Source organism: Aspergillus nomiae, assembly GCF_001204775.2.
Source record: "Aspergillus nomiae NRRL 13137 chromosome Unknown contig00573, whole genome shotgun sequence".
Classification (NCBI taxonomy): domain Eukaryota; kingdom Fungi; phylum Ascomycota; class Eurotiomycetes; order Eurotiales; family Aspergillaceae; genus Aspergillus; species Aspergillus nomiae.
This window is the reverse complement of record NW_015378628.1, coordinates 1-16,530: the sequence shown is the minus strand read 5'-3', so window position 1 is coordinate 16,530 and position 16,530 is coordinate 1. Positions and strand designations below refer to the sequence as shown.

General features: G+C 48.1%; 6 protein-coding genes across 6 annotated transcripts; 4 read left to right on the top strand and 2 right to left on the bottom strand.

The window, feature by feature from the left end:
* Nucleotides 1-1,326: 1,326 nt before the first annotated feature.
* Nucleotides 1,327-2,742, bottom strand: ANOM_010668 (phosphoserine phosphatase; the record flags this gene model as incomplete). The annotated part of the gene is made up of 6 exons (XM_015555924.1): nt 1,327-1,588; nt 1,685-1,833; nt 1,897-2,196; nt 2,269-2,345; nt 2,396-2,409; nt 2,493-2,742. Coding segments are annotated over 6 exons (912 nt in total), but the record flags the coding sequence as incomplete, so codon positions are not given.
* Nucleotides 2,743-4,073: 1,331 nt separating this feature from the next.
* On the top strand, nt 4,074-5,879 carry ANOM_010667 (putative class III aminotransferase; the record flags this gene model as incomplete). The annotated part of the gene is made up of 3 exons (XM_015555923.1): nt 4,074-4,546; nt 4,647-4,990; nt 5,061-5,879. Coding segments are annotated over 3 exons (1,455 nt in total), but the record flags the coding sequence as incomplete, so codon positions are not given.
* A 407-nt stretch (nt 5,880-6,286) lies between these two features.
* ANOM_010666 (MFS transporter) lies at nt 6,287-8,110 on the top strand. Its single transcript, XM_015555922.1, has 3 exons — nt 6,287-6,605; nt 6,667-6,681; nt 6,764-8,110. Exons 1-3 carry the CDS (start codon nt 6,369-6,371, stop codon nt 7,940-7,942), a joined length of 1,431 nt encoding a protein of 476 aa, XP_015401528.1. The 5' UTR covers nt 6,287-6,368; the 3' UTR covers nt 7,943-8,110.
* Nucleotides 8,111-8,723: 613 nt separating this feature from the next.
* Nucleotides 8,724-9,953, top strand: ANOM_010665 (aminotransferase class IV; the record flags this gene model as incomplete). The annotated part of the gene is made up of 1 exon (XM_015555921.1): nt 8,724-9,953. The coding sequence occupies one exon, from the start codon at nt 8,724-8,726 to the stop codon at nt 9,702-9,704; it is 981 nt and encodes a 326-aa protein (XP_015401531.1). The 3' UTR covers nt 9,705-9,953.
* A 269-nt stretch (nt 9,954-10,222) lies between these two features.
* Nucleotides 10,223-12,310, bottom strand: ANOM_010664 (putative galactose oxidase; the record flags this gene model as incomplete). The annotated part of the gene is made up of 1 exon (XM_015555920.1): nt 10,223-12,310. The coding sequence occupies one exon, from the start codon at nt 12,308-12,310 to the stop codon at nt 10,223-10,225; it is 2,088 nt and encodes a 695-aa protein (XP_015401530.1).
* Nucleotides 12,311-13,718: 1,408 nt separating this feature from the next.
* On the top strand, nt 13,719-15,995 carry ANOM_010663 (Dyp-type peroxidase; the record flags this gene model as incomplete). The annotated part of the gene is made up of 8 exons (XM_015555919.1): nt 13,719-14,119; nt 14,174-14,408; nt 14,476-14,780; nt 14,836-14,928; nt 14,990-15,100; nt 15,154-15,233; nt 15,291-15,590; nt 15,660-15,995. Coding segments are annotated over 8 exons (1,506 nt in total), but the record flags the coding sequence as incomplete, so codon positions are not given.
* Between the last annotated feature and the right edge of the window lie 535 nt (nt 15,996-16,530).

Sequence of the window (16,530 nt, the reverse complement as noted above, 5' to 3'; positions counted from 1 at the left end):
TAATTTTTAGCTTAACTATAGTTAAATATAGAAATTTTATTAATTTAACTATAATCTAGCGGTTAAATATAACTGACCCCATTAACCTAACCTAACCTAGTCAAATGCCAGTCTATTAAATCCTAGTATATATAGCACGTGCAGTAAATAACATTACCTCTTCCGGGCGTTATATAACATTGTAGCTAAGTATATTAAGATTAAATCCCGCACAAGCGGTGGGCCAGGGAGAATATCTTAGCCAATAGTTTGGCCGCAGTCTGCCAACGCATTTACCGGCATAACCTTAAATAGTCGTGGGCTTAATATATTATATCCTGGCATGATAGCGGGAGACTTCGAGATCATAAATACTGTAGATACCCCAAGCCACATAGTATCACATGACGAGTTTAACGGGGACAGAATAGGCCTTGGAGATGGGCTGGTCGAGCCTACAGTATTTGGGGATGTGGACATGGGGATGGATCTCTCGGGAGCTCAACTGTGGGACTGGTTCAACAAGAACCAGGCCATAATGAGACTGCTTGAGGATACATAGAAGACCGTCGTGGTGGTATGAGATGCGTTTGGAGATGTTGTGGCGATGTAGAACCTGTACTACCAGTCGGACTGTATAGTAGTGGTAGTTGCGTAGGGCTCTGTATCATTTGTCCATAGTTATTGACCCTGACTGAATTCCAATGGACTGCGTCCTGGGGAGTAAATGATATTAACACTAATGCTCTATACCCATACATTTATGTCTCCTGACAAAACATAAAAGTGCCTTAGCTCGATAGCTATCCGGTATTCTACTTGAAAGTAGAACAGGAAAGCGACATGTAAAGATGTGAGTGTCTCTTCTCTATAAACCCTAGGCCATACACATGCTCATGTTGACATTCCAATATTCCTTTCTTATTTCGGTCGAACTGCCGGTTTCGAATAGAAGCTAAGGCCTTCCAAAGGACCTTACCCTGTGATTTAAAAGAAAAGATGTTGTGTGGGGGGAGAGGGGGGAGAAGCTTAACAGCCTCAAGTCTCTACAGACAATACACAAATGAGAAAGGAGAGGAAATGGATTGGCAGGCTTGAGGGATCTAAGCAATATTCTAACTGTACTTTCGTGTCCTATAGACGAAGGTCTCCAGTATACCCAGATATCAAACTTGAACGACCGTATCTAGATATTATCTGTTCACAAACATTACTCAACGGAGATCAGTCTCTAAAATATCACATATTCTGGATATCACACGAGGGGGGACCAGGCAAGCGTTGGACAACCCCTAATACTAACCACGATTATACTACTATAATGATGTTGCCCGTGGGAGTCTCAACTCGGAAGAAAAAATATAATCAGAAGTTCAATTCATATCCTGCAGATACATGAGACTTTGATCGAAGATAAAGTGGCATAAGCGCCTTGTGTTTCAGTGTATCAGGTCACAGAGCCTCCTAGATTATTATACAACGTTGGAATAACCCGTGATTCCTGCCCTAGACAGACCTTCGTAAATACCTTGCATTGTGTCAAGGATAGAGCTCCAGTTGTCGAAGGGGATAAACGGAATTCCCCTTTCCTTGCAATGATCTACTAGGTCTACCTCATACGTTAGGCTCGCTTATTATCAATTGCAAGTAGCCAACCATGCGGGTGGATATGAGATTGTGAAAGTAATTCACCAGGAGAACTCACCCAAACCCTCCTTTGCAAAAAGAACGTGAGTTTGCGATGCGGCAGATAAATCCGAGACACCATCTCCAGCGTAAAAAAGTAGAGGGCAATTTCCGCTGGGTAGCCCAAAGTACGGCTTGATCTCGAGTGATTTATCATGGCCAAAGGCGCTATATAGTTCATCATTTCGGTTTAGTGAAGACTCAACAGCTCAGCAAATGTGTTGCCCTTACCTGTCGTCACGGTATTTAATCCGCCATCCACTCCCAGTCGTCTTGTTCCCGAAGCTGTGAGGCTCAACGTCATTGGCAACAACAAATATATTTTCTGGATTGCTGCCCAGAACGGACTCCAGCAACATGGTTATGAAAGGAGTCATCCCAGAGGAGAGGACAACTATAGGGATATTACACCCTTTTGCCCAATAATAGAAATCCAGGAAGTGGGGATCAAGCTGAATATTATCCTGTACAATTCGCAGACAATCCGCTAACGGCATCTGTACACTCTGGAGCATGGCGTGGAATGCATCTCTATTGGTGGAGTTGGTCAAGTGGCTGTGTGAAATGACAGAAATGGCATACGGATGGATAGCGAATTCTTACCTGAAAGCCATATGTCCTTTCATGACTTCCATCTCCAATTTCCGTCGCATTTCCATCCCAAACCCAAAGTTATCTACCTTCACATCAGGTAAGCTACGGAGATTGGATATTGGGGTCGACATAGTACCAGATAGTCATTGCCTAGATTGCTGTCAGCGACGGGCGTGTCTGAGTATCATGACGGAGGGAACGACCAAGAAAAGCCTTCGGGAAGAGAATCATACAGTCTTTCAGAGTAATAGTTCCATCAAAATCTGTAAAAAAGATAGCTTTAGGGTTCTCTTTGAGGTACAGCAGCTCATTTTCAGGGGACTCCATTATGCCGCCTGTGATCACGATTGAGGATCTTTCAAGAACCGCCGAACGTATTAAAATGGCAACTAAACAGATGATGGAAAGCAGCAAGGGTATCGAAACGTATCCACCGGTATTATTAACATTTAAGTTATCTAACGACAACTGGATGCCGCTCTCCTAGGTAAGCCTGGTGGTGGGCAGCTATGAGATTTAAGATTTTTCCCGTTGCGTATATGATCATTACATACATGACAGGGAGATCTATATGAGGTAAAATATTACGAATGTTTCCTATTCCGAAGTACCTACTGCGAAAGATTGGCCTAGCCGTGAACTGCGATCTTATGACATTTACACCTGTAGCTCCATCTCTAGTTGCTACTATCTCTCGTGTAACGAGGAGCCTTATCTAGCTTGCAGGTACACTAAGATATGGACAAGATAAAGATTTAGCTTCTTAGAGTGCCAAAATTCGGAAGTTGCCATTTGCAGCGATCCTTCTGGTGTCACTAGCCTTGAGAGCAGATCCAGGGAATGTAACCACATTTCCGGCGTATCCAGAGCTCAATGTCGGGTACTTGAATGTCATATCCCACAATACCTGTGCTCAGATGGGTCGGCTATTCTGCACAATCTCTGGTTCACTCTGCATATGACAACCTAATCCTGTGGGTCTTGTACTGACAGCCGATATCTATCTCCTACCCGAAAGGGACTGCTTCCACACCCTGAGCGACCTATACATTAACAAGTCGTATACGAGATCTGATCATTTTAATCGATGACCAGCATGTGTCCGTGAATTAAGCATTTGTCATATAGCGAAGGTTGAACTTAAATCCTGTCTACATTTTCCAGTTAAGATGGCTTGCTGTCTGCACTCGACGCAAACGGAGCATGCCACACCACACCACATACCCGGAACCCTGGGAATGCAACATTCCGCTATTCGCTATGATTTTAATTCCAACTAGCAAAATAACTGAGCTTCATGTCACATATGCAATTTAGCACTATGTGTTAGGTGTCCTTTGCGCAAGCCACTTCTGCCTACATCGTTGTCGATGCCGTGTTACTACCCTAGATTAGCACTTATTCGAGGAAGGCTATACTCTATGAGTCACTACTGTTAGCTTGAACCTGCAAGGTAACATGATATCGGATATGTTGATGCAACCTATGCTATATGTGGATATTGAATTGCGCTAGAGTATGCTAAGAACTGCAGACACGCCTTCAGCCTTCCACACGGAACGCAATGTGGTGACCCATTGTCTGTCAGGGTTGAGGAAGGAATTCTAACTCCGAAGAATCTACAGATGTAGAGTCGGAATAGGTAGCATTTCACGAAGAAATGGTTCACAATTGTCGCATAAGGCCTAGACTTGCCACACCCTCTACGATAAACGCACTAATGCGAAGGCTACAACTCAATCTAGCCATACTGACTGGCTACCGTAGTTACTTTTACCACGTAGACTGAAATTGATCGGAAGCTTCGGTAAAAGAACAAAAAAGCATCTGATGTTGATATACCTATGTATTGCTCAAGACCCAACTATTTAATCAAGCGTGTGGAAGGCCCAACTGTTTCACGATTTCGTGATTAAGAGATTCTCATCATTTAAACCCCCCGCAAGATACAATCTATACTATTACAGTACAATGGGATCCGCGGCGGAGCCAGCATACCTGTACAAGAATGTCACCCATGACCCAGCGGTCCCTTCCGTAAGGTCAGCTGAGGGCATTTATATTTACCTCCAAAATGGACAGAAGATACTAGACGCCACGAGCGGAGCGGCTGTTTCTGCAATCGGCCACGGCGTAGGTCGTGTCAAAAAGGCTATAATGTCCCAACTTGACCAAGTGGAGTACTGCCACCCGGGATTTTTCCCAAATACACCAGCAATGGACCTTGCAGATCTTTTGGTCGAGTCCACAGGAGGAAAGTTGTCTCGGGCGTGCATTCTTGGATCTGGTAACCAATCAACTCCCCTCTTCTGTTTTTCTATGCATCATCCCTCGCGTCAAGGGACCATTCAGTACGAACTCGTGAACTAAATTTGTGAACTACATAGGTTCCGAAGCCGTCGAAGCGGCCATGAAACTGGCTTATCAGTACTTCGAGGAGCAGTCGCCGAACACACGGCGAACCAGGTTCATTTCCAGGCACGGTTCGTGGCATGGGTGCACTTTAGGGGCATTGGCATTAGGAGATTTTAAGCCGAGGAAGACTCGATTTGATTCCATTTTGACCTCTAATATCTCCCATGTCTCAGCGTGCGATCCATACCACGGCCTCATGGAAAATGAGGATCCGGAGACATATGTAGCTCGACTCAAGGACGAGCTGGACAACGAGTTTCAACGACTTGGGCCTGAAACGGTCTGTGCGGTTTTCCTGGAACCGATGGTCGGGACGGTAGGTGATCATGGACCCCCAGCATGGTTTAGTTGGTTAGGATGAGAGATTGATCTGTCTGAACATTTAGGCCCTGGGCTGTGTTACTGCACTACCAGGATATTTGCAAGCCGTGCGGGATGTATGCGACCGCTATGGTGCCCTCCTAGTCTTCGACGAGATTATGTGCGGCATGGGCCGGACCGGAATCACACATGCCTGGCAGGAGGATGGCGTCGCTCCAGATATTGAGCTCGTAGGAAAGGGTCTCGCCGCCGGATATGGAACCATTTCTGGGTTACTTGTCAACGACCGTGTCTTGGATGGATTGAGACACGGTGGTGGGTATTTTGTCCACGGTCAGACCTACCAATCCCACCCCCTGGGCTGCGCAGCAGCAGTCGAAGTCCAGCGTATTATCAAAGAGGAAAACCTCGTTGAGAACTGTCGCAAGATGGGTCAGTATCTGGGCCAACAACTAAAGCTACACCTGGGTGATCATCCATACGTCGGAGACATCAGAGGGCGTGGTCTCTTTTGGGCAGTTGAATTCATGGCTGATCCACCCACCAAGACTCCTTTTTCTCCGGCATTCACCATCAGCAAGCGAATGCAGTCCAGGGGAATGGAAAGGGGATACGATATCTGCCTATTTGCCGCCACTGGTGCGGTTGATGGTTGGAATGGTGACCACCTGTTGCTTGCACCACCGTACATTGTCCATAAAGAAGATGTGGACGAGATCGTGAGTCGTCTTGTTCAAACTATTGACAGTGTATTTGAAGATGTAGCTGCGCTAGTTATGTGAAGTATTACTGTCTGTGGAATATTTTGTTGTCTAGCCTTTCTTTTTCGTTTGCCTACGTTGATTTAGCTTGTTCTTAGTTGAATTATCCACGAGGGAGCAAAACGAAAAAAAAAAAAAAAAAAGGCAAAGACAAACAACGGACTGGGAGCGACCAAAAGTATAATCCTGCGAGCATTATGCTGATAATTACCTCATGACTACTGTATTAGTGGCACAATCTATATCTAAGTGAAAAGAAACCTCCAGGTGGCATTCCCTAGATACAGATGTAACGTAAACGTTTACTACACTCATTATTCTGATGTATTGCAACCCTTCCAGCAGTGAGGGCTTTGATAACCATGTGCCTGTACGCTTAGTAAGACTAGATGCGTAGGATTTGCCTCTGCCTCCGTCGGCTGTGTCCGTTTTTTCTCTTATTTCCATTCCTTTCCCTCCCTCTCTTTCTTTTCTGCTTGCTGCCGGCCTGCTTGGTACACCTCCTACCGTCTGACGTTAATATCTACACCAAACATTTTGGTGTAATTAAAGCCTAAATCCTTGTCTTATTCACATACAACATCGCATCCCGGAAGGCAAGATACCGCATGAATGATGAGCACACAGCAGGACTTGGCGTCACAGGCCCCTTTATTATCAGACTCGGCCTATGTGTCTTATGGTTCTTACCAGGCAGATGGACGAGACCGGGATAATATCAGTGAAGCAGGCGACTCCTACTCACGGCACCAGCCAGAAAGGTGGAATGAACCTTCAGTGAACCTGTGGCGTGTCCTGGCAACATTCTACAGCTTCATTGTGGTCGGCGCAAACGATGGCGCATACGGGGTAAGTGGTTCACAGAAGTCCATTCTCAGGGAGCTTGTACTAATAGGCTTGCTATCGGTAGGCCATGATTCACTATGTAGGTTCATCCGTCGGATATATGCGCGGCACTTTCTGAATATTGGCTGCTAACCACTTCTATTCCCTTCATCTCTTAATAGCTGGGCCGATATTACGACGCAGACTATACCACGGTTTCTGTAGTGTTCCTTTCGCCATTTCTTGGCTACGCTACCGCTGCCATGGCTAATAGCTGGATACACGAGCGCTTCGGACAGCGCGGAATTGCCTTTCTGGGCACGGGGATGCATGTTATCTCCTACTTTGCCACGACCCAGCACCCTCCCTTCCCGCTTCTTATTACGATATTCATCCTAGCTGGCCTGGGAAATGGCATTGTGGATGCATCGTGGAATGCTTGGATTGGTGCAATGCATAATAGCAGCCAGCTAATGGGGATCCTCCACGCGTTTTATGGTCTGGGGGCGGCTTTGGCACCGCTTGCGGCCACTTATGTGATCACCCAGAGAGACTGGATGTGGTACCACTTCTACTATATAATGGGTATTGCAGCAACCATCGAGTTTGTGACTTCGGTCGCTGCATTCTGGTCAGCAAGAGGCTCGCTGGTTGAAGCCAGCGAACTGGGTGTTCCTGGGGACAACGTGCAACAAGATGGCCGAGACTCGTCAAGACGCAACACCACATCAAAGAACCCAACGCTTGAATCATTAGGGTTGGTCTCGACATGGATAATCAGTCTATTCCTGTTAGTCTATGTGGGCATTGAGGTCACCGTTGGAGGATGGGTCTTGACGTTCCTCGTGGATCTCCGGAATACACCACCATCTGTGGCAGGCGTGGTCACATTCATGTATTGGGGAGGACTGACCGTTGGCCGTGTGTGTCTTGGGTTCATCACACCCTACTTCAAGCGGCAACGTCTTGTTATTGTTGTGTACTTATTGGCCTGTGTGGTGTGCCATATTGGTTTCTGGCTCGCCACGAAAGTCCACCTATCTATGATCGCAGTAACCTTACTGGGCTTCTTCCTGGGGCCCCTTTACCCAGAAGCGGTTATTGCCCAGGCCGCACTGTTGCCAAAGCATCTCCATGTTGCAGCCGTCGGTTTCGCCTGTGCTCTGGGGAGCGCGGGTGGATGCATTTTCCCTTTCATCACGGGCGCAATCGCAAAAGCCCATGGTATCAAGGTTCTTCACCCTGTTGTCCTTGCGATGCTTATGTTGTGTTTGATATTGTGGTTTGCTCTTCCAGGGCAGCGCCGAGGAACCAAAGAAGCCGCATCACCTGCCTGGAGCAGTTCACCTACACGGTTCTAGTGGCCTTATACTCATCTATGCTGTTTGTAACGATCTCTATACAGGCACTGATTTCCGCGTGTTATGATGCGATTTGTGTACTGAACTCTGGCTGTAATGTCTTTACCGTGTTCACACCGACATTTGCAGCAGGTCCTATTCAATATACACTTCCTCCCATGCGATAGATCTTATCTCAATATATAATTATCCTAGACGTAGCATGAGTGCAACAGCCTTGTCTTCTCCACGAGAGAGCTGGGTGTTGGACTCAAAAGCAACTACACGGTCCGGAAAGTCATAAATTGGCTCGTGAACGGCATTAAACCAGACACATAGAAATGTAGATATTTGCACAGGGCGACACAAGTCACGGCAACCATACTGGAACCGGATATAGCATCCAGGCTCAGACAATACGTCACAACAGGATCTGAAATGACAGCCGGAGCAGGTGTGCCGATCATACACAGGTGGTGACGACTTGATTCTCAATCCATCATAGAACAGACTAGACCCGGGAAGGATAGCCAACCAAGAGCGGTGCCAATTTACGTAGTCACGGAGACGGATCATCCATAGTTCACTGCTACTTTACGAGCCTGGGGTCATTGAGTCATGCGGAAGTGGGCGTACCAGCAGGTGAAACCAGACACATCGTTCTGCCATAGCCCCAAAGCAACTCCGATTGTTCTCTTCCAATGTTCGCGGTATCGGTCCACTAGAGACTGTAGATACAATGTGCTCGTAACCAGACGCTTCTTTTGGTAACGTCCTCAGTCGAACATACAGGCATCTCACCATGACATCTATGAACAAAATATTTTCCGGTTACTACGAGCGCAAGGCCCGTCTAGATAACAGTGACAACCGCTTTGCGAAAGGAATTGCCTACGTCCAGGGATCTTTCGTCCCACTCGCCGACGCACGAGTCCCACTCCTCGACGAGGGTTTCATGCATAGCGACCTCACGTACGATGTGCCATCGGTCTGGGATGGGCGCTTTTTCCGCCTTGATGATCATCTCAGTCGATTAGAAGATAGTTGTGAAAAGATGCGACTGAAGATCCCACTGTCCAGGGACGAAATCAAGCAAACCCTAAGGGAGATGGTTGCTAAGAGTGGAATCGAAGATGCCTTTGTGGAGCTGATCGTCACTCGTGGCCTGAAAGGGGTCCGTGGCAATAAGCCAGAGGATCTTTTCGAGAATCATCTCTATCTGATCGTCATGCCGTATGTCTGGGTGATGGAGCCCGCCATGCAACATACCGGAGGCACTGCGATCATTGCCCGTACCGTACGGCGCACTCCCCCCGGAGCTTTCGATCCTACCATCAAGAATCTCCAGTGGGGGGACTTGACACGGGGTCTATTTGAAGCGGCTGACCGTGGCGCGGATTACCCATTTCTCTCAGATGGAGATACCAATCTCACAGAAGGATCCGGTTTCAATATAGTGTTGGTTAAAGATGGTATTATCTACACGCCCGACCGTGGTGTTCTGGAAGGCATTACACGTAAGAGTGTTTTTGATATTGCCCAGGCCAAGAACATCGAGGTCCGCGTTCAGGTGGTGCCACTCGAACATGCCTATCACGCCGATGAGATATTCATGTGTACTACAGCTGGTGGCATTATGCCTATCACGAAACTCGATGGGAAACCGATCCGGAATGGAAAAGTCGGTCCCCTTACTACAAAGATATGGGATGAGTACTGGGCGATGCACTATGACCCGAAATATAGCTCTGCTATCGATTACAGGGGCCATGAGGGTAACTGATGCTGTCTCATTCTGCTCGTCCTTCCCCTTTCTCCGGATCCAGGTTTTTAGGTGCGATGGCCAGAGACGAATCCGCCGGAGTGCGTGAAGCATGCTTTCCAGCTATGAGGGTCTTGTTTATCCTATCTTGATTTTATACTGTGTATTGTTAAGCCTCCTCCAAATTGAGGTCCGGAATTGCAGGCTATGTATGATACATACATTGAAGGCTTACTGCGGCAAATAAAAATGAATGACCTTTCTCAAACATTCATGTGCAAATCCGGGTTGGAACATTCTACATATTTGTTGTAGAGCCAGCAGTTACTAACGGTCTTTCACATTGCGCTACACGTTCTATAGCATTCTCCACAGCAGGCCTTGTCAGTCTGAAAACCGAAATTAAGTGACAAGTGTTTCTCAATCCAACCATTAAAAAAAGTCTTGCCCCGGTCGTGAATCCTCTGCGTAGTCGCTGAATCTGCGGTTTCTGATCCGGTTCAGTCTGGACCATCTCGTTGTCTCGAGAACGCGGCTTCTCACAGAGTAATTTGGACGTTTTTCGATACGCTAGGCACTCCGTTTGCGTTCATGACGAACAGCATGTAGTATCCAGGAAGAGCAACGCCAGGATCATTGGGGATGTCTGCTGTGTACATGTTGGTCCCGGCATCTTCGAGCACTAGTTCGATGCGACGCTGGTCGGTGTTCACTGTGTGTGTTGTGGTGCCGTAGCGGATCAGGGAGGCGCTACTGATAGGGGAATCGGCAGTGATAGTAATTTGACCGCCATACCGAAGGCTGGCTGGGGCCACAGTCTCGATGTGAGGCCGTGGGGCACGGGTTCCATCCGCGTCAAACAAATATGGCGGAGTATAGATCTGGGCATCATAGTGGTTGGCGGTGCAGTTGGCACACAATCCACCGCCACCATTAATCACCGTCGCGTCAGGGAGAAGAAGGGACCAGCTGTGGTAAACTCGGACGATATTGTTCGGAAAGTGTTCGACGAATCTGTCCTCCCCAGGGATGTATCGCTCTGGCGTCAATTGAGCCGTGTCCTCGTTAAAGGGCAGGCCATGTGCCTGGCCACCGGTGATAAAAACACTTCCATCGGGCAAGACAACCGAAGTATGGAACGTCCGCGCGTATCCCATGTCACCACCTGCTTTCACAGTCACCGGCGGGGTGTTAGGGTCCCCTATCGTGATGAGAGTTGCATTCTTTGTACCATCCGAATCCTCATAGTTTGGGGAACCTCCAAAAGTGAGGATTCTCCCACCGGTGGCGTCAAACATGACCGCATTGCCGGACATCTGATCGTAGTCCGTGCTTCGATTGCCTGCATTCGTCACATTCCCTTCGCCCTGGGCGAAGTACCAGTGCATGGCCTGGCTCGGCCCGGCATGGAAGATCGAGAGGTTCTTCCAACCGAAAATCCAGCCATGGTTGTCTGCATGATAGGGACCCAGGTTGTCATGGGTTAACATGGGCTGTGAGCCGGCGTTCGGCAACTGAGTCCAAGTGTCTGCTGCGACATTATACACCTCACTGTTCTTGTTCTGAAGCTGGGGCCCGTTCCACGAACCGCCCAGAACAAACATATTTCCGTCGGACAGGATGGTGGAAGCCTGGTAGCCACGTTCGATGTTCATCGGTGCTCCAGCGATCCAGCTGTCGCTGAAAGAGTCATAGATACTCGTCATGGTGTCATCATTTCCTCCAGTGACAATCACGCGCCCATTGACATCCATGGAGATACCAGAACAGAACATATCATGCTCGGTATCGGAGACTTCGCGCCGTGAGACAACGCCCGTATTCGGATCCCACGTGGCAGTTTGCGTTAAGCCACCACTGGTACCCCCATACTGGTTCTTTCGATATGAAGACCAGACGAGCACCTTCCCGGAACTGGGCTCGATGGCCGCCGAGGCTGGGACGAGAGGGAAGTCGATCGTTGGCCCCCAGGCGCCAACTTCACTGAGGCGTTTTCCCTGTGGCGCTGTGGGAATGCTGTTCGCCGACCAGATTTGTAGGTCTGCAATGCTAGTTGCATTGTCTCCGTTGGACGAGGAACGCGCAATGAGCCTCACATACTGCACCGCTTTAGGCTCAAACACAGCCAGCTTCACGGTCGAATCAGGCCACCATGCCCCATGTGCGACTGGATCTCCCCAGTTTACCCCATCAGTACTGAGGGAAACATCATGTGTCCCAATCCAACCATCTTCCACGGCTCTTGGCCACACGGCAATCCCGCTCACATTGTGTACTGTCCCGAGGTTGATAGTGATGTTGTGAGGAAGGGACGCAATACCGTTGGTGGCATCACCGCTGTGCCAGTACGTGCTATTGTCGCCGTCGATCGCATTGATACATTTATGTCCGACCAGCTCGCTGTCACATGTTGCTATCCAGCTGCTACGGTCGATCCGCGCGCTGTTGTAAGGTGGAGACTGATACAAGCCTGTATTCTCTCCTCCGGTATCGACGGGGGCACCACTACCTTCAATACCCAGAGACGCCCCTTGTGCTACGGCAGATATGAGGGACCCGTGCACGATGCTTTTCTCTGCTTTGGATAAACCGATGAGCAACAATACCGATGCCCACTTGAGACCCATTCTTGGCTTCTGCTTCATCACCCCTTTGCAGACGGTTCAGAGTAAGAATAAAGATGTTATCCCAACCCGTAATGTCCCTGGGTGGAGGCTGAATTGATATATATACTTCATCGTGGTCATTGGAAACTCGAGCAACCAATTCCGAGTATCTGTATTCAATCAAGCAATAGAATGCCTAGTGTTCAGGAATGAAGGGATTTCCCGTGTCCCACACAGTGTGACACATGCCGCATATCCCAACATCCACTAAAAGACACTGACACTCGCCATAAGGAATGCACGGTCTAGTCCCTGTCACCGCCCTAGTCTTACGAGCGGCTGGCGATCAGTATGGCATGTTAAGAGGAATCAAGTCAAAGCCGCCAATAAGTAATTCTCTCCCTACCGATCGATGTTCTCACACGCTGTCCTCAAGATACATCCCTTCTCAGCAGGTCGGGTCAGGGACACGTATACAGTTGTGTTCGAGAAAACCTTTATCTTAGAGACGGCAGCAAGTGATAATATCCTAGGACCCTTGTATGGGCTAGCGAGGTCTAGAGGGATCTGCATTACAAGCGTAGCAGTGGAATGACCAGAGAAATGCTGAATTGCGGGATATTGACATATGGACTGAATTGTCGGAAATAGAATGTTGTGCTATACAATCAAACCTTTTCAACCTGGCATGCCTCCTCTCAACTACCCATGCAATTCCGTATCTGGGGTAGAGCTATGTGTCACCAAAAACTAATATTGAAATTCCTGAGCCCTCAGATAGGTAGTCACCCCCATTCAATCCTCATTCCTGTTGTGCTTTGTAGGCTGGTCGAGTCTTTCGCTCCACGGCATTCAAAAAGAGATAAACTATGTCCAAGTAAGGGCGTTGACCATCATTGTTTGTTGTCCTAGCCTCGTCGCGTTATGATTTACCAGGAGCTGTACCCAACTGTACCTGGTTAGTAGAGAAGGATGCGAACTACCTGTCTCCTCGGGACATTAGGAAGAGTGGCTGTTCACACATAGCGTCTTGCAGTCGCTTCCTGCAAGATGAGCTGACATGAGCTGACTCCATCATTCCACAAACGTTGTACAGGGCTCTATTAGCAGTTCGGAGTGATGACCTCATTTCTCAAAACATATGACTTTAATCGGTGAGCATAGGTGGACTGGCTATTAATCCGATTGCGTCAATTAATGTTCTGCAAGCGGCATATCCGTTTCTCTGTCCCCGACGCCAGTCCGTGTAGGTAAAGTTGAAACCCTCGTTACAACCCAAGCCTTTGATCAAAGCTAGCCAGAAGCCAGAAAGGAAAAGGGTGTTACTTCACTTGGATATACAGATCCGGTCCTTCTAGACCATCGCGTCAACCGCTTCTTGACTCCGGGCTCAATGTTTGGTCGGTTACCCGAGACCACCAACCAAATCAAAGAAAGATGAGTTTGTCACATAAGGATGCAACATTAGTCAATTTTGTATCTTTACCTTACAACCTCTTAAGGTTTCCCATCCAGTTCCGATCGGAGTCATACACGCAATGGCGTGCCATCAAACCATGGTGTTGCATACCCCAGTATTGCTGGCTGTTCAGTCCGGCATTGCGCGGAACTGGTGTTGAAGATTTTCATTCAGTGTTCCGATAATGGCGTCTCTTCGAAAGGTCAATTTAAGCTATAAATCCAGCTCTATCTGGGCTCCATGTGTGCCAATTATTCTCTCGTGCGGCTATTGTATTACCTGCTGGACTACTACATTCTCATTATCAATATGGCATCTGAGGAAAATCTGACGACTGGAGTTAATAAGGACAACGTGCAGGGCAACATATGGTGGGTGCTCTAGGGAGCGGTCTGTCTTCGGGAAACAATATTAACCTCGCCTAGGCCGGGTTTGCCCAAGGAGTTTGAGTTGTTCTACTTTTTCAAGATTTCCAAGACGGACAGCTTCCGGCGCCATCTGCGCTACCTGATTCCTCATATAACTACGGCAAATAGCGCCCTCAAATCTCGAGACCAAATTGCGAAACACAAGGCTGCAGTGTCCGACGGGCTTACGCACCCCGCAACGATTCCACTGGCTGGGGTAAATATTGGCTTCAGCGCGAATGGCCTGAAGAAGGTAAGCCAGTGGTTATACCCCCGGGTCCCATCCTGGTGTGAGAGATATCGCTAACCTCAGCCTCTAGCTGGTGAAGAACGAGAGTGACCGCTTGAAGGCTGGTCCCTTTCTTGGCGGCATGCTTGCCGATCTGCAAGGTGGGACTGCTGGGGGTGAAGGCCGGGATAATCCAGATGACTGGGAGACACGCTTCAAGGATAACGACATCGATGGCATAATTCTGGTCACGGGCGATTCCGAGAGGACCGCTTATGCGAAGCTCTATGAGGTGAAGTCTCACTTTATCGGCTTTTTCTGGTTCAATTCCAGCATCAAAGACCGCTTCACGATCGCTGGATATAAGCGTCCGGGCCAGGAGAGCAATAAGGAACAGTAAGGAGCTCCACTCCCAGTGCAATGCATTGCGATCAGACTTAACCGATAGTAGCTTTGGGTACCGTGAACATATCTCCCAGCCCCAGCTTGTCGGGCTGGACCCGTCCCCCACAGGGGATAAAGAACCTCCGCCAGTACCACCGGGGTAGGGACCGCTTTCTCTACAAACCGTATCAGAGTGTGAGGGGATACTTACACACCACCAGGTATATTATCACCAACACCGACCAAGACCCTTCACCTCAGCCGGATTGGGCGACGGAAGGTAGCTTCCTGGTCTTCCGCAAGCTTCAACAGTTAGTGCCGGAGTTTAACAAGTAAGTCTCCAATACTTGCCCTATCTTCTTATCACAAACTCATTGGTGCCTAGATGGTTGAATGAAACGGCCCCAAAGCACGACCTGACCGCCGATCAGCTCTCTGCACGCTTGATGGGCCGGTGGAAAAGTGGTATGTATTTGGAAAACTCCTCCCTCCCATTCCATGACAAGTTCTGAAGGAAAGTAGGAGCTCCCTTGTGCCACACGCTCTGGAAAGACGATCCCGCTCTGGCGGAAAATAACAATTTTGACTATCTACCAACCAATACCCAAGAGCATTGCCCTTTTGCCGCGCATATACGCAAGGCTAGACCACGTGGCGATCTGGCAGACAAATTCAGCAGTGCAATCATCCGGCGGGGCATACCGTATGGCCCGGAGGTTACAAAAGAAGAGCAAGACAAGCAAACAACGAAGGAAGATCGTGGAATGTTGTTTGTCTGCTATCAAAGCAATATTTCAAATGGATTCCGCAGGATCCAAGAGCGTAAGCTATCCACATTGATCCAACTCCTAAACGTTATAATAGAACACGTCCTCTGATAACTACATCCAGAGTGGTGCAACAAGAACACCTTCCCCTCAGGCAAAAAGCGTATCACCGGTGATCCAGGACCCGGAGCCGATCCAATCTGTGGTCAGCCAAATGGGCCAGACCCGTTTGTGATGGGATTGTGTGATGGCAAGAATAAGAACATCCATGTGGATTTGCATTGCTGCGTGATTCCTAGAGGGGGGGAGTACTTCTTCTCCCCTTCCATTGCCGCACTGAAGAATATTTCGAACGGCTCAACTTAAGAGTTCCCTGTCATGGAATGCTCCATAGCTTTTGTCGCTCTCTTACAACTAGTAATGAATCTGATATTGCACAATTGAAGCAAATATTAGGCCTTGAAACCGACTTCCCGGGTGTCTCAGTCTGCAGCTTTCGTATCACTTTGTAATATACTGTTTCAAGTCCACCAAAGCCAGCTTCCTGGCAGAATTGGGCCGATTACCCGTTACAAGCCTTTGACTCGCTGGTGAAATATGTTCTTCGCATAGGGCCATCTTGCGAAACATCTCAGCAACTCTCGTGAGGCGGGATAGAACAGTGATGATCTTCACATGTCATGCATATCTGCTGAGCCACAGTATGGCACACTATACCCTAGTACCTGGGACTTGTACAGTTGAGTGCGGTTTCTCGGCCCTGGATTGGCTATATTTAGATATTCCTGCGTGCATCTATTAGAAAAAGTATATAATAATCTATCCACTCCCGCAATCTACGCTAACGTAACCTATAAACGAGCGGGCCAGACAATCGGGCGGGCCACCATGTATTCCATATAAAATGGCACTTTTATAATTCAATTATCTCAACAACCAGTGCTAGTAACAATATGATATCTTATACTAATATAAATATAGATTATTTAAATAGA

Excerpts from the sequence above, each read along its gene's own strand:
- ANOM_010666 (XM_015555922.1), top strand. The coding sequence starts at position 6,369 with ATGATGAGCACACAGCAGGACTTGGCGTCACAGGCCCCTTTATTATCA.